The sequence below is a fragment of the Wickerhamomyces anomalus genome, assembly GCF_001661255.1.
Source record: "Wickerhamomyces anomalus NRRL Y-366-8 unplaced genomic scaffold WICANscaffold_1, whole genome shotgun sequence".
Classification (NCBI taxonomy): Eukaryota; Fungi; Ascomycota; class Saccharomycetes; order Phaffomycetales; family Wickerhamomycetaceae; genus Hansenula; species Hansenula anomala.
In genome coordinates, this window is record NW_017567110.1 from 1,416,955 (window position 1) to 1,432,120 (window position 15,166).

Consider the following 15,166-nt stretch of genomic DNA (forward strand, 5'->3'; position numbering starts at 1 on the left):
AATGCTATATGATGATAAATGGCATCTGATAGCCTAGCAAAACTTTTCCTCTCTGCACCAGCAACAACTGCAACAAGCCAACACTGCTCTTCAAGAATGGCAGCACTCGAGTATAATAATACCTGTCAGCCCAGCTGTTTATGCCTTGTTGTTGTTTACTTTTTCAGAATATTTCACGATTTCACCATTGGCAAAACCGACCGTATTCCGGTTCCTTGCAAGCAAATCTGGGAGCCCCCTTTTGAAATGTACGATTTCAAAGAACAGTTGTGCTGGTGAGATTCTTCACAAAACATCACGTCTTTTGATAGATTCAATTCATTGCAAAGAAGTATCTCAATTGGAATCATATTCAGAGTGCTACGACTTTGGAAGATACTTCTACGAATAGTGTGTATTTTGTTTTGGTTTTTGATACTTTGAATTACAGCGGAAAGTTTGAATTGCTAGACGAGAACCATAAAGAATATATCAAACATGGCAACACCAATCCATAATCTTCGTCAGCCTTTGACTGATCAAGAAAAACATTTCTATGATTCCATTTTTAAATCATTGGACACTGAAAGCTTGGGAATTGTTACAGGTGAAACCGCCAGATCTACATTTGAAAAATCTGGTCTACCTCCAGCTATACTAGGTGAAATTTGGCAAATAGCAGATCCAACAAATTTGGGGTTCTTAAGTCAATTCGCCTTTTCTGTTGCCCTCAGATTGATTGGACATGTTCAAAATGGTGCAAAACCTGATAAATCATTGATTGACTATGCTGGTCCTGTTGCCAAATTCCAAGGTGTTTCTGGTCCAAATGTTGCTCCTGTTCCAGCTTTGGCTCATTCATCAACGGGAAGCATATCATCTCCTCAACAGCTTCAACCTCAATTAACCTCATTGCCACCTTTAACAAATCATGACATTTCAAAGTTCAGTCAGTTATTTGCTAAAAGTGCACCAACAGGTATCATTTCTGGTGATCAAGCTAGAAATATTTTCTTGAAGGCAAAATTACCAACTAATGTCTTGAGTGAAATTTGGGCATTAGCTGATAAGAACAATAGAGGTCAATTGGATAGAGATGAATTCGTTGTGGCCATGTTTTTAATTCAGGGAACAATCAATGGAACCATCAGACAATTACCACCATCTGTTCCTCAACATACTTGGGATCAATTGAAAAACTTCCAGTCACCAATTACTACAGGAGGATCAAGTACCGCAGGTGTCCCTGCATCATCATTTAGTCCACAAGTCACAGCTTCTAGACCAAATATATCTCGTGTTCCATCTAGTTTTGCCAATGCTTCAAACGATTGGACAATCTCTCCTCAAAAGAGAGCTCAATTCGATAGTATTTTTGAAGGTTTGGATAAAGAATCAAGAGGTGTTCTAGGACCTAATGAAATTGCTCCATTTTTAACAACTTCAAAATTATCACAGGATGTCTTAGCAAATATATGGGATCTATCGGACATTCACAACACTGGTGAATTTACCAAAACTGAATTTGCTATTGCTATGTTTTTGGTTCAAAAGAAAATTGCAGGCTCCGAGCTACCTCATGTTATTCCAGACTCTTTATTGCCAAACTATTATCAAGGTGCATCTACATCTCCTACTGAACAATATAAACAACAATCTGTTCCACAACCTGGTGCAAATCAATCGCATTCACAAGATCATGCAATTCCCCAAATCCCATCAAGAGACACCAAACCAAAATCTTCTCTTACTGATCTTGTTGACCTGAATGATGCTTTTTCAACACCAAGCCCAACAATTGCGGAAGCTAAGTTACCTGAAAAAGATGCATCAAGAACAGCTTCAAACTCAACTGTTAAATATACCCCAGCTGGTGGTGCTCCAAGACCTTTTGTTCCATCATCAACCTTTGGTCAAGAAATTTTTGAAAAGCAAAAAGCAGAAGCTCCAAAAGAAGTTGCACAACCTCCAGCTCCTGGTCCAGTTCAAGCCAAATCACCTGAAGCTCCAGTGCAATTGAAAGAATCACCTGTTGAATCAAAATTTGCACCTCAATTCACTGGGTCAACTCAACAATCAAGCTCAGGCCAAGTACCAACATTAAGTACTGGAAATAGAGCTCCATCATTCCAGACCACACCTAGTTTTTCACAACAACCTACAGGTTCATTGAATAGAAGCTTACCACGTAATGATGATTTGTTAGCAGATTCTAATCCAGAAATTTCTGGTCAACTGTCACAGGCTACTGCCGACATGGCTAATTTATCAAACCAAATTGGTTCATTAACTAACCAAACTTCTCAACTTCATGAAAAACGTGGAAGAGCTGAAAAGGAGTTGGCTAAAATCACTACTTTGAAAAAGGATATTGAAGCTAAATTGTCAAAACTTAGAGTTGCTTATGAACAAGAAGTTCAGCAAACCCAACAAGTCGAAACATCATTGAAAGCTTCTAAAGAAGAAACTGAGCAGTTAAGAAAAGAAGCTTCAGTTGCAGAGGCTCAATATAACTCTGTGCAAACTCAATTACAATCTTTACAATCTGAACTTGAGGAATCCCAAAAGGAAAATGCTTCATTGAAAGAACGTTTAGGAACCTTGAACGCTGAACACATTGAAGTCCAAAAACAATTGGAAAAAGTTCAAGGTGATGTTAGACAAAGTAAAGGATTAGCTGCCATCAATTCAAAGCAGTTGAGTACCACTGAAGTCTCATCAAATGGTATAAAAGCTGAAATTGCTGCTTTATTGGCTTCTATTGCTGAATTGGATTCTCATCACGAAGGTTACACTAAGAAACAAGCCGAGTTGGAGTCTTTGAAGAAGGAAATTGATACCAACGAACAATCATTAGCTCAACGCAGACAAGCCCACGAGCAAAGTGAGGTTGATTTCAAGGCAAAGGATGAAGAATTACAATCCAGACTTCAAGAACAACAACAAAGAGAAGCACAAATTCAACAACATGAAGCTCATATCCAACAATTATTTGCCAATCTACAAGAAAGACAAAGACAATTGGAAAATGCTGAAAATCAATTACAAGAACAACAAGTTCAATATGCTCAAAGGGTCCAAGAATTCTCGAATAGACAAATCGAAGAAGCTTCAAACGGTTACAATTTAAGCTCTGCATCAAGAGAAATTGAACCTAGTGCTACACCAGCAGTTCCTCCAACTACTTCAAAAGAAGCTGTAATTCCAAGTGATTTGGAATCATCAACATCTGCAACTCGTGATCTTGACACTGCATCGTCTTCAAAAGATTCAAACACTTCAAAAGGTTTATTAGGTGCTGCTGTTGGTGCTGTTGCTGGTGCTATTGGTGGTACTGCTCTTGCTGCTAGAAGTGCAACCACTGAAAGTGAAAGAGATAACACTGAATTTAGCTCTCCAGTCGCTGAAACCACTGAACAAACTACCTCAGTTAATTCTGATGACTACCAATACGAAGCTGGTCGTGATGTCAACCAATTCAACTTACCAATCGAAAGACCAGAGTCAGCTACATCATCTGTTCAAAATAATGCTCCACAATCTGTTCGTGGTGATGATATTGAAGAAAATCCAACTATTGATAGTGTCGTTGAAACTCCAGCTTTAGCTTCTGATGTTTTGTCTAAAGACTATAATGCTGGTGAAAGACATCAAGACGCTGTCGAAGCCACAACAGAATCTCCAGATGTTGGTTCATTTGAAATCGTTGATGAGAAATCCGAAAGTGATTTAACTTTGAGACCTGGTACTGGTCCAGAACAAAGTGCTGATGCTATTGAGTCATCAATCCCAGGTGCTTGGAACGTTGATTCTGCTGAAGCTCAACAAGAAAATGCTGAAGCTAAGGATCCTGAACCAGCGCCATCAGTTGTTGATCCACAATTGAGAGATGCTAGTGCAAGCACAAAAGCTATTCATGAAGATGCCATTGCAGCAGCAGCTGCTGCTACAGGTGCTACTGATGATGAAGTTACAGCTGCTAAAACAGATGCTCCAGTAAGATCAGCATCTAGTATTGGTGAAGAATTCCCACCTATCAAAGAGCTAAACATTAATGAAAGTGAAAGTGATGACGAAGAGTTCCATGAAACTTCTGAAAACCTGCCCGATCAAACCAAAAGTCCGTCAAAACATACTGGTGGTGCTATTGGAGCTGGGGTTGGTGCCACTGCTGGTATTGCTGGTGCAAGTGCACTTGGAGCTGGCAATAAAGACTTCAACTTTGAAACTCCATTTGCCCCAAGTAAAACTCCAGAGAAACGAGTTGATGAGTTGTTCCAAGATGATTTTGAAGGGTTGGAAGCTGCTAAAGAAGATACATTGAATGATGATGATGAGTTTAATCAAACTAGAGATTTTAATGAACAATTAGATGGCTCAAACTTTTACGGTGCAGATAATTTTAGTGGTCAACAATCTCAGCAATTTTCAGATCCAGCTCACGGTCAAGATAGTAATGGAGAATGGGAACAAATCTTTGCTGGTTTTGGTAATGAAGGTCAAGCTCAACAACCTCAAGAAGCCGTTTCTCAACCACCAGCTGCTTCATCACATCCATACGCACAAAATGCTTTTGGATCACAGTCATCACAGCAAAAAGTTATCCAACCTGAACCAACTCATCCTGGTAGAGTTGCTTCATCATCTTCAAGTCATAAGCATGGTCGTATAGCTACGACTCCACGTTCCTTAGCTGTGCAAGAGTTGACTGGTATGGGGTTCTCTAAAGAAGAAGCATTAGCAGCATTGACTAAAGAGAAATGGAATTTGGAAGCTGCTACCAATCACTTGCTTGATAATGCTTGATTAATTTGTTATTCATTTTTGCTTTTTCTTACTTTTGTTTCGTGCCTTAGTGATTTGCTTGACTTTTGTACTGTGTTGTATTTTTTAAAAAAGAATGGAGAAACTCCTACATTGTTTTCTATTCAAATATTTTGTTACTATTATTAATATTATTATATGATTTGTTCATTCTCTTCTGTAGATAACTGTTCGATTAGTCTTTTCAATCGTTCACTGAGATCCGAATCTTTGGCAAGATCATTGAATTTCTCCAGGTTTTGGAATTTATTTGATACATCTAGCCTTATTTCTGTAGCTTCTTTTGATAGATTATTCAATTCTTTGAGTATATTTTCATTGCTGGACTTCAAATCACCAAGTTGTTTTTCTAAATTCTTTAGTTTTACTTCCTTCACAGGTATTAAATGACTTGAAACGACATTCACAGGCGTTATTTGATCATCCCTAGAGCGTATATGTTAGTTCACACAGCATTCTAGAATAAGTTTTTTGAAATCAACTTACATTAGTTGTTTTTTATCTCCAGATTTTTGGCGTTCTTGAGCTTGTATTATCAAATCATCCAATTGGTTTAATTTTTCTTCAATATCTCTTTCTTTGAAAATAGCATCAAATTCTTTCTGTGAATTTTGTGACCATGATTCTTTCAGTTGGTCCTTCACTGCACTAATCGTGTCTTTTCCTTCTTTTGAACCTGCCAGTATCGGATAACACATTTTCAAGTTATCATCTGATAGTGCCTTCATGGACTCTTCAAGGGCTCTTTTGCATACTTGGTTCAGTCTTTCAAACCGTATATGATTATCTTTATTGTTATTGTCACTCATTATGCTCTCAAAATCCTTTCATAGACCGTTCTTTAAGAAAGTTGACGTTATTGTTTATGTTTACAACTTTTCGCGTACCCGCGAAAGGTTAATATTTTGATATCAGCAGCATTCTAAGGGTAACACTCAAAAATTCGCGAAACTGCCACTTCTCACAATTTGATTGTGGAAACCACAAGTGACACTTTCATAACACTTTTTAGTTTCGTAGAATTGCAAATTGCATCCAGGATCATTGAAACCAGTCATAATATAGATAATGTCTGATCCAGAATCATTAGTCCAACAAGTAAGTGTCGTTGTTAGCTTTTCTGGTGTCTAAGTTTTAACAATCCATACAGGCTGATAAGAAAGCTGCTTCTAAACAAAGTTTCTTAGGTGGTATCTTTGGTAGCAGCAAAGCATATCAACTAGAAGAAGCATCTGACTTATATGTCCAAGCTGCAAACATATATCGTCTAAGAAAGCAAGGTCAGAAAGCTGGTGAATGTTTTGAAAAAGCCGCTAAAGCTCAATTACAAAATGATAGTAAAGATGAAGCTGCAAACACATTAGTTGATGCTTTCAAGTCTTATAAATCCGAAGATGCTGCAAGTGCTGCTAGAGTATTAGAACAGGCTATTGAGTTTTTCACATTGAGAGGTCAATTCCGTCGTGCCGCTAATTTCAAGAATGATATTGCACAAATATATGAAGAAGAATTGTTTGATATTCCAAAAGCTTTACAAAGTTATCAAGATGCAGGGGATTGGTACGAAAGTGATAATGCACAAGCATTAGCTAATAAGGCTTTTTTGAAATGTGCTGATTTAAATGCATTGGATGGCAAATATATTGAAGCCAATGAAATTTACAAAAAAATTGTAAAGAATTCATTGAATAATAATTTATCAAGATGGAGTTTAAAAGATTATTTTGTGAAGGTTGTTTTATGTTACTTAGCTGCTGATGATAAAGTTGCAGCCAACAAATATTTAGAAGAGACCTTAACTTTAGATTCAAGTTTCCAAAGTACCAGAGAGTACAAATTATTGAGAGATGTTGTTGATGCAGTTGGTGAAGGTGATGCTCAAAAACTTGCAAATACATTGTATGAATACGACCAATTCAGTAAATTAGATAAATGGAAAACCACCATTCTTCTCAAGATCAAAAACACAATTATTGAAGCTGATGATGATTTATTATGATGTTGTGGTATCAGAGGGAACGATTTTTTCGTAATGTTTGATTTGGTTTGAGTTTTTTGGTTTTAATCTTTGATGGATATATTTTGTTTATACACAATTCATTTATGATGATCACATAGATTTTTGTATTTATTGTTAAATGACATTACAAGGGTCTTTGACAGGTAGTAGAATTTACCGGTACTGATAAGCGAACTTGTTGATTCTAATTACTGTTACACAGACTGAACCATCAACAGTAGGTATGCGAAGAAAATCACCACTAAAGTATCAGAAAATGATTCAACGTACCAGAAAGTATTCACTCCATAGTGTGAAAGCCTCGAGATCATAAAAGATCGTGATCATGAGGTAATCTGAGATGCATCATGAACTGAGAAATCATTTCAGCCCGAACTCAGCTAAATTGGTGCTTTGAAGCCCTTTTTTCTCAGCTTATATGCCATCATAATATGCCCTACGATGACGACAGCACCAGTTTGACCAATAAAACACTGTCTTCCCAACGGTTAAAGTACTGCGAATCTGTTTCTGTTCTTGTGCCTTATGTTTGACTCATTTGGCTGTTCCATAAAGTGGCCCTACCCGATGAAAATATTTTTTTTTTTTTTTTTCTATCACTGAGTCAAACGTAGGTGTTGATAAATGTTCAACGATATCTCGTTTTCCTATATCTTTTTGACACTGGTCGTTCTACATCAGAAACTCACAATTGCCAATTAGCATTTGCTCTCAGCTGCTCCCAACAATCTCATACTCCTACCTGTTGGTTCCATTGCATCTGCTGTATACTATCAGATTCTACTGTGTGGATAATATATACTACCCCATTGAATTGATAAAGTTGAGTTTCAAACACCATGCAAAAGATTTTATTAAGACCAGTGGCTCTTAATGTCACCAAAAGAGCTCTTTCAAAGTCCTCTAAAGCTGCAATTGTTGGTGGTTCAAGATTGAGATTCAGAAAATATCAATCACGTTCATTAGCAACAACTTCAACTGCAGCTGCCGCTGCTACTTCTGGTCAAGCTGCTGCCTATGCTGGATCTGGTATCTTGTCAGGCTTCAGTGATGAGAATGCACATCAATTGGTTGATGTTTCTAAAGTTTTAGTTATCGGTTCCGGTGGGTTATCTATTGGTCAAGCTGGTGAATTTGATTATTCTGGTTCTCAAGCTATTAAAGCTTTAAAAGAAGCAAACAAAAAGACAATTTTGATCAATCCAAATATTGCAACCAATCAAACATCTCATGCTTTAGCTGATGAAATTTATTATTTACCAGTTACTGCTGAGTATATCACTTATATCATTGAAAGAGAAAAACCAGATGGTATCTTGTTAACTTTTGGTGGTCAAACCGGTTTGAACGTTGGTGTTCAATTAGATAAAATGGGTGTCTTTGATAGATACGGTGTTAAAGTCTTGGGTACTCCAATTAAAACTTTAGAAACTTCAGAAGATCGTGAGTTATTTGCTCAAGCTTTGAAAGAAATTAACATTCCAATTGCTGAGTCAATTGCTGTTGAAACTGTTGATGATGCCTTAAAAGCTGCTGAATCTGTTGGTTACCCAATCATTGTCAGATCAGCTTATGCTCTTGGTGGGTTAGGTTCAGGTTTTGCTAAGAATGAAGAAGAGTTGAGAAATTTGTCATCTCAATCATTATCATTATCTCCACAAATTTTAGTTGAAAAATCATTAAAAGGTTGGAAAGAAGTCGAATATGAAGTTGTTAGAGATCGTGTTGGTAATTGTATTACCGTTTGTAATATGGAAAATTTTGATCCTTTAGGTATCCATACCGGTGATTCAATTGTTGTTGCTCCATCTCAAACTTTATCAGATGAAGAATATCATATGTTGAGATCAGCAGCCATCAAGATCATTAGACACCTGGGTGTTGTTGGTGAATGTAATGTTCAATATGCCTTACAACCAGATGGGTTAGACTATCGTGTTATTGAAGTTAATGCAAGATTATCAAGATCTTCAGCTTTAGCTTCAAAAGCTACCGGTTATCCATTAGCTTATACTGCTGCTAAGATCGCTTTAGGTCATACTTTACCAGAATTACCAAATCCAGTTACTAAAACAACTTCAGCAAATTTTGAACCATCATTAGATTATATGGTTACTAAAATTCCAAGATGGGATTTATCCAAATTTCAACATGTTAAAAGAGATATTGGTTCATCCATGAAATCTGTTGGTGAAGTTATGGCTATTGGTCGTAATTTTGAAGAAAGTTTCCAAAAGGCCATTCGTCAAATTGATCCATCTTTTGTTGGTTTCCAAGGTGGTGAATTTGAAAACTTGGATGAAGCTTTAGCAGAACCAACTGATCGTCGTTGGTTAGCTGTTGGTCAAGCTTTATTACATGAAAATTACTCTGTTGAAAAAGTTCATGAATTGACAAAGATTGATAAATGGTTTTTGTACAAATTGGGTAATATTGTGGAAATGCAAAAAGAATTGGAAAAAATCGGCTCATTGTTTGGTTTAAATAGAGATGTTATTTCAAGAGCTAAGAAATTAGGTTTCTCTGATAGACAAATTGGTTTAGCTGTTGGTTCAAGTGAATTAGAAGTTAGAGCTAGAAGAAAAAATTTCGGTATTGTTCCATTTGTTAAAAAAATTGATACTTTAGCTGCTGAATTCCCAGCTAGTACTAATTATTTATACACCACTTATAATGCTACTGAAAATGATGTTGAATTTGATGAATTTGGTACTATGGTTTTAGGTTCAGGTGTTTACCGTATTGGTTCATCTGTTGAATTTGATTGGTGTGCTGTTTCTACCGCTAGAGCTTTAAGAGAAAATGGTAAAAAAACCATTATGATTAATTACAACCCAGAAACCGTTTCCACTGACTTTGATGAAGTTGATAGATTATACTTTGAGGAATTAAGTTTTGAAAGAGTTATGGATATTTATGAATTAGAAAACTCCAAGGGTGTTGTTGTTTCCGTTGGTGGTCAATTACCACAAAACATTGCATTAAAACTACAAGACAATGGTGCTAAAGTTTTAGGTACTAATCCTCAAGATATCGATAAGGCTGAAGATCGTCATAAATTCTCTTCAATCTTGGATTCTATTGGAATTGATCAACCAGCTTGGAAAGAATTATCATCAGTTGAAGCTGCAAAGAGCTTTGCTGATAAAGTTGGTTTCCCAGTTTTAGTTCGTCCATCTTATGTCTTATCAGGTGCTGCAATGTCAGTTATTAGAAATGAAGATGAATTAGAAAACAAATTAGGTAATGCTGCTAAAGTTTCACCAGATCATCCAGTTGTTATTTCTAAATTCATTGAAGGTGCTCAAGAAATTGATGTTGATGCCGTTGCCTCTAATGGTAAAGTCTTGGTTCATGCTGTTTCTGAACATGTTGAAAATGCAGGTATTCATTCAGGTGATGCTACATTAGTTTTACCACCACAAAAGTTGTCTCAAGATGTTATGGATAGAATTAAAGACATTACTGATAAAGTTGGTAAAGCTTGGAATATTACAGGTCCTTTCAACATGCAAATTATTAAGAATGATGTTGAAACCAATCCAGATTATCCAGAATTGAAAGTTATTGAATGTAATATTAGAGCTTCAAGATCTTTCCCATTTGTTTCAAAAGTTTTAGGTACTAATTTCATCAATGTTGCAGTTGAAGCTATCTTGGGTAAAGATGTTGCTCCACAAAACTTAATGGATGTTAAACGTGATTATGTTGCTACTAAAGTTCCACAATTTTCATTCACTAGATTAGCTGGTGCTGATCCATTCTTGGGTGTTGAAATGAGTTCTACTGGTGAAATTGCAAGTTTTGGTAAAGATGTTACTGAAGCTTATTGGACTGCTTTACAATCCACTATGAATTTCAAATTGCCATTACCTCCAAGTGGTATCTTATTTGGTGGTGATTTACAACAAGATTTCTTGGGTGATGTTGCTAAAATAATTGCACCAATTGGTTATAAATATTACACAGCTTCACCAGAAGTTGCTGAATATTTGAAGAAATATTTACCATCAGATTATCAAGTTGAAGTTATTGAATTCCCAAAGACTGATAAGCGTGCTTTACGTGAAGTTTTCCAAAAATATGATATCAAAGGTGTTTTCAACTTGGCCAAAAGAAGAGCTGAAGACTTGTTGGATCAAGATTATGTTATGAGACGTAATGCTATTGATTTTGGTATCCCATTATTTAATGAACCACAAACTTCATTATTGTTTGCCAATGCTTTAGTTGCTAAGATTGATACCAAATTGGCTCAAGATAAAGACACTATTGTTATTCCAAATGAAGTTCGTCGTTGGAGTGAATTTATTGGTGGTAAACAAGTTTAATGTGAAAAAAAGTATATAAACTACACGAAGAGATATTAATAGAACGCAATTAAAATGTGATAATAGAATTAGCGGAATTGATACCTGTAGTTGGATAAATTATTACATCTTGCAATTAATTGTTCCAAAGTCTTACACATATACGTCCGGATTTAACATGCTGCATGCCTCGGAAGAACTGTACATTCACTTGCATGTTTCGCGCTGTCTTTTATTTTTTTCCCAATCAAATTTTGAAGGAGCAAATCAGCGGAGGTTGAATTCAAGTTATTTTTGAGTTTGGGTTTGTCGGATTTGAGAGCATTTCAAATGGTTTTGGCTGAGTTATTCAAAGTCATTTATCCAGAGCTTTATTTCCACCGTATATTGCCTAATATACTTTATTGTAATAAGCTGATTCGATGAGCTTATCGTGGTGTGGAGCCGGTCACTGCGCAGCAAAATCAACTGAGCTCGTTCCAGCTCAAGCTCGAAAAAACATCCGAGAAGGGTTTCGCGAACGCGATTTTTTGTTGTTGCCAGAAAAAAAGCTTTTAAGCACATCAATTCGACGAGTAGTAATCTTATCCTGAAATACCTCTTCATTGAGCCACCAGACACCTGACGCGAGAAAAGGTTGATAATAATCATTATAAGAACCCTTGGTTTCGCTCATAACAAATACTTCGCTCCTTCAGGTTTTTGCAAACTTTCAACTTCCGCTTCCAAGAGGCACCAAGCGTCTACTACATTAAGCCCAACAACATATTACACATATACATCCTCAAACAAGTTTAAATGGGGTCTTGTCTTTCCAAAGAAGATGCTCCAGCATCTGCTCAAGTCAGCAATAAAGTCCAAAGGACCTCCAAGCTCGATAACCCTTCTTCTTCTTCAAATGAGAAAGATGCCAATGACATTGCTCAAAATAACAAGCCTCTGAATGGCAACAACCAACAAATCATACAACAACAACAACAACAACTTTCAGATACACAACAGGCAAGAAAACAATCAATAGTGCCTTCAGAATCTTCTAATGGTACATCTACAGCAGTGAATTCAGGTAATTCAAAAGATACTCATGAATATACAAAAGTGTTGCTTTTAGGTTCTGGTGAAAGTGGTAAATCAACAATTTTACAACAGTTAAAAATCTTACATTCAAATGGATTCTCTGATCAAGAATTATTCGATTTCAAACCTTTTATATTTGGGAATATCATCTTATCTGCTAAAGATCTAGTGGAGGCTTATAAAAAATTTGATATAAAATTAGAAACAGATGATCAAGTTGATGAAACTGATTTTGAATTTATAAGTTCAGCAACTGCACCTGTTGACCCACATAAAAGTTTTGATAAAAGATTAGCTTTGAAAATTATTGCATTATGGAAAAATCAATCAACTGCTGAATTGATTAAAAATCATCGTCAAGATTTTTATTTAATGGATTCTGCTAAATATTTTTTTGAAAATCTTGATAGAATCTCTCAAGAAGATTATTTACCAACAGTTACAGATGTGCTGAGAACAAGAAAGAAAACCTCTGGTATTTTTGATTTAAAGTTTGAATTGAATGGATTGAAAATTCATATATATGATGTTGGTGGTCAAAGATCAGAACGTAAAAAATGGATTTATTGCTTTGATAATGTTACTTCAATCATATTTTGTGTTGCTTTATCTGAATACGACCAAACATTATTAGAAGAGAAAACTCAAAACAGATTAGAAGAAAGTTTAACATTATTTGATTCTGTTGTCAATTCCCGTTGGTTTTCAAGATGTTCAATTGTTTTATTTTTAAACAAAATTGATGTTTTCGTTGAAAAATTACCTTATTCACCATTAGAGAATTACTTCCCTGATTATAGTGGTGGTAATGATGCCAATAAAGCTGCCAAGTACATTTTATGGAGATTTACTAGAGTAAACAGATCAGGTTTACCAATTTACCCTTATATCACTCAAGCTACTGATACCAATAACATTAAATTGGTGTTTGTTGTTGTTAGAGAAAGTATTTTATCAAATATTTTGCATGACACTGGTTTGTTATGAATGAAATGAACAGCAACAACAACTTTTATGAAATGAAATGAAATGATCAATTAACTATTCTTTTAACGTGCTACAAAGACCACACAGAATAAAGAACCCATAACTATCCTGTAACTAATGATGAAACTAAAAAACAAAACAACCAAAAGTTTGAAAAGAAAAACCACCCAAAAGTTCCTTTTTCCTATTTTTCATAACCAAAAAAACTTTCTATTCCAAAAAAACAAATTTTTAATGTGACGTTCGATGTGGTGTTTAATTTTAATTCAATACTAATTTAATATAAGTGAGATTGTAGTTCATGAAGGGTCAAAAATTGTCACATTTGTTGATTGTCATCAAGTATGTTCGATGTTCATAAGCATGTAAAAGGTCCAACACTTTTTGTCTTGTCTTATTAGTGATTTCAATATAATTCGCACCTCTAAATTCAATATCAGATTTTAAATGAGGCAAATCTTTCTTCTTTATGAAAAATTCAACACCTGCTGGTTTGAAAGTTGGTGGCAACATTGGAACAAAATCTTCATCATGAACTAATCTAATTAAACCCCAGTCAACGTCTTTCCAATTACTAATTCTTTTGGAAAGTTCATCAGTTTCGAAAATTTCATTGACCCAATCAACCATTAAAGAATTAAATAAACGTGGTGAGCCATAAGACAAAACCAATGGCTTATAACCTTTCATTCTAAATTCAATACCAACTAATATTGCTAAAGCTGCACCTAGAGAATGACCGGTAAGGACCAATTTGTAGTCAGGATGCTTCGCAAACAATTCATCAATTGGTCTAACTAAGGATTCCGAAATCTGTTCCAAGTTCTTGATAAATCCATAATGAACTTTGCAACCTTTACAGTCACGAACATGCTTCAATTTTGTAACAGACTTATAATCAACTGGAATCATTTGTAGGTCACTCGCCCAATCAGTTCTAGTAACTGAACCTCTAAATGAAACAATTATTTCCTTATTCTTTTTATCCAAAGTGATGAATCCTGTACCACTTTCATCATTCGTTGCATTTCTGATCTATATTACGATTAGTATTCCACACTTGTGAAATTTTGAAAAGGTTTCAATTCACTTTAACAATCTGTGCACCCATATTTCGTTCATCAGAATGACAAAAATTTAAATGACAAGCACCCTTATGTAGCCAACCTTCTGATAAGTTCCCATGTGTGATACATGCTGATAGAGCAGAATAACGTGCATAATGAATAAATTTGTCATAAAGTTGATCAGAAAACCCTATCACAACCCTCAAGAGAGTAAATACCACAATACCATGCTGAAACCTCATGATAGAGGTATTGGAAAGTCTGATTTTGAAAGAATGATTAATGCTTTACCGCATGCTTTTTATGTCACACGAAATTTCAAACATGTTAGGTTTTGTGTTTTTGTGGCGGTGATGAACATGGAACTTGAACTTGAGCATAACTTCGAAAATTAAGCTTGATAGTGTCTTTCAGGAAAATCACAAACAATTTGATAACAAATCATCCCAGTCAATTTATAAATATTTTGAACAATTGCAACTTGTAATCTCTCAATTGTTCAATCATACCAACCTCCATCAGCACAACCACAGAACCATTTCTTCAGCCTTAAAGTAGCAGCATAAAGAGCGCCTCTACCCAAGCAGTACCTGCCATATTAATCAGCACAATCACCAATTCACCAGCAATCTCTTCTCTTCAAAATGTTTGTAATTGCAATTAAAATTCTCATTGCAATTGATCAATTGATGGTCCCCTTCGCGAATTAGGCCTGTGTTATGTAATCATTTTTTCAATTTTCTACGTGTTAACAAAAAAAAACGAAAAAAACACGCGAAATCAAAAAAACATCAACAACGTCAAAACCTCAACGTCGAATTGAAGGAGTTGTGCTGCCATTGTCCAGGTCATATCGTTGCTATTTGCTAGACTGCTCTTACACCACCAAAGGAGAAGCTAGA

At 35.6% G+C, this 15,166-nt stretch overlaps 6 protein-coding genes across 6 annotated transcripts; 4 read left to right on the forward strand and 2 right to left on the reverse strand.

The window, feature by feature from the left end:
- The first annotated feature begins 318 nt into the window (after positions 1–318).
- Positions 319–4,892, forward strand: EDE1 (Ede1p). Its single transcript, XM_019186107.1, has one exon. The coding sequence runs from the start codon at positions 478–480 to the stop codon at positions 4,783–4,785; it is 4,308 nt and encodes a 1,435-aa protein (XP_019041376.1). The 5' UTR covers positions 319–477; the 3' UTR covers positions 4,786–4,892.
- Positions 4,893–4,937: 45 nt separating this feature from the next.
- On the reverse strand, positions 4,938–5,612 carry NNF1 (MIND complex subunit NNF1; the record flags this gene model as incomplete). The annotated part of the gene is made up of 2 exons (XM_019182958.1): positions 4,938–5,229; positions 5,290–5,612. 2 exons carry the CDS (start codon positions 5,610–5,612, stop codon positions 4,938–4,940), a joined length of 615 nt encoding a protein of 204 aa, XP_019041377.1.
- A 92-nt stretch (positions 5,613–5,704) lies between these two features.
- SEC17 (alpha-soluble NSF attachment protein SEC17) lies at positions 5,705–6,802 on the forward strand (the record flags this gene model as incomplete). The annotated part of the gene is made up of 2 exons (XM_019184043.1): positions 5,705–5,901; positions 5,954–6,802. The coding sequence occupies exons 1-2, from the start codon at positions 5,872–5,874 to the stop codon at positions 6,800–6,802; spliced, it is 879 nt and encodes a 292-aa protein (XP_019041378.1). The 5' UTR covers positions 5,705–5,871.
- A 616-nt stretch (positions 6,803–7,418) lies between these two features.
- CPA2 (carbamoyl-phosphate synthase (glutamine-hydrolyzing) CPA2) lies at positions 7,419–11,154 on the forward strand (the record flags this gene model as incomplete). The annotated part of the gene is made up of 2 exons (XM_019186666.1): positions 7,419–7,780; positions 7,808–11,154. Exons 1-2 carry the CDS (start codon positions 7,663–7,665, stop codon positions 11,152–11,154), a joined length of 3,465 nt encoding a protein of 1,154 aa, XP_019041379.1. The 5' UTR covers positions 7,419–7,662.
- Positions 11,155–11,931: 777 nt separating this feature from the next.
- On the forward strand, positions 11,932–13,197 carry GPA2 (guanine nucleotide-binding protein subunit alpha; the record flags this gene model as incomplete). Its single annotated transcript, XM_019185362.1, has 2 exons — positions 11,932–12,199; positions 12,233–13,197. The coding sequence occupies 2 exons, from the start codon at positions 11,932–11,934 to the stop codon at positions 13,195–13,197; spliced, it is 1,233 nt and encodes a 410-aa protein (XP_019041380.1).
- A 309-nt stretch (positions 13,198–13,506) lies between these two features.
- On the reverse strand, positions 13,507–14,506 carry LIH1 (putative lipase; the record flags this gene model as incomplete). Its single annotated transcript, XM_019181127.1, has 2 exons — positions 13,507–14,232; positions 14,294–14,506. 2 exons carry the CDS (start codon positions 14,504–14,506, stop codon positions 13,507–13,509), a joined length of 939 nt encoding a protein of 312 aa, XP_019041381.1.
- Between the last annotated feature and the right edge of the window lie 660 nt (positions 14,507–15,166).

Excerpts from the sequence above, each read along its gene's own strand:
- EDE1 (XM_019186107.1), top strand. The coding sequence starts at position 478 with ATGGCAACACCAATCCATAATCTTCGTCAGCCTTTGACTGATCAAGAA.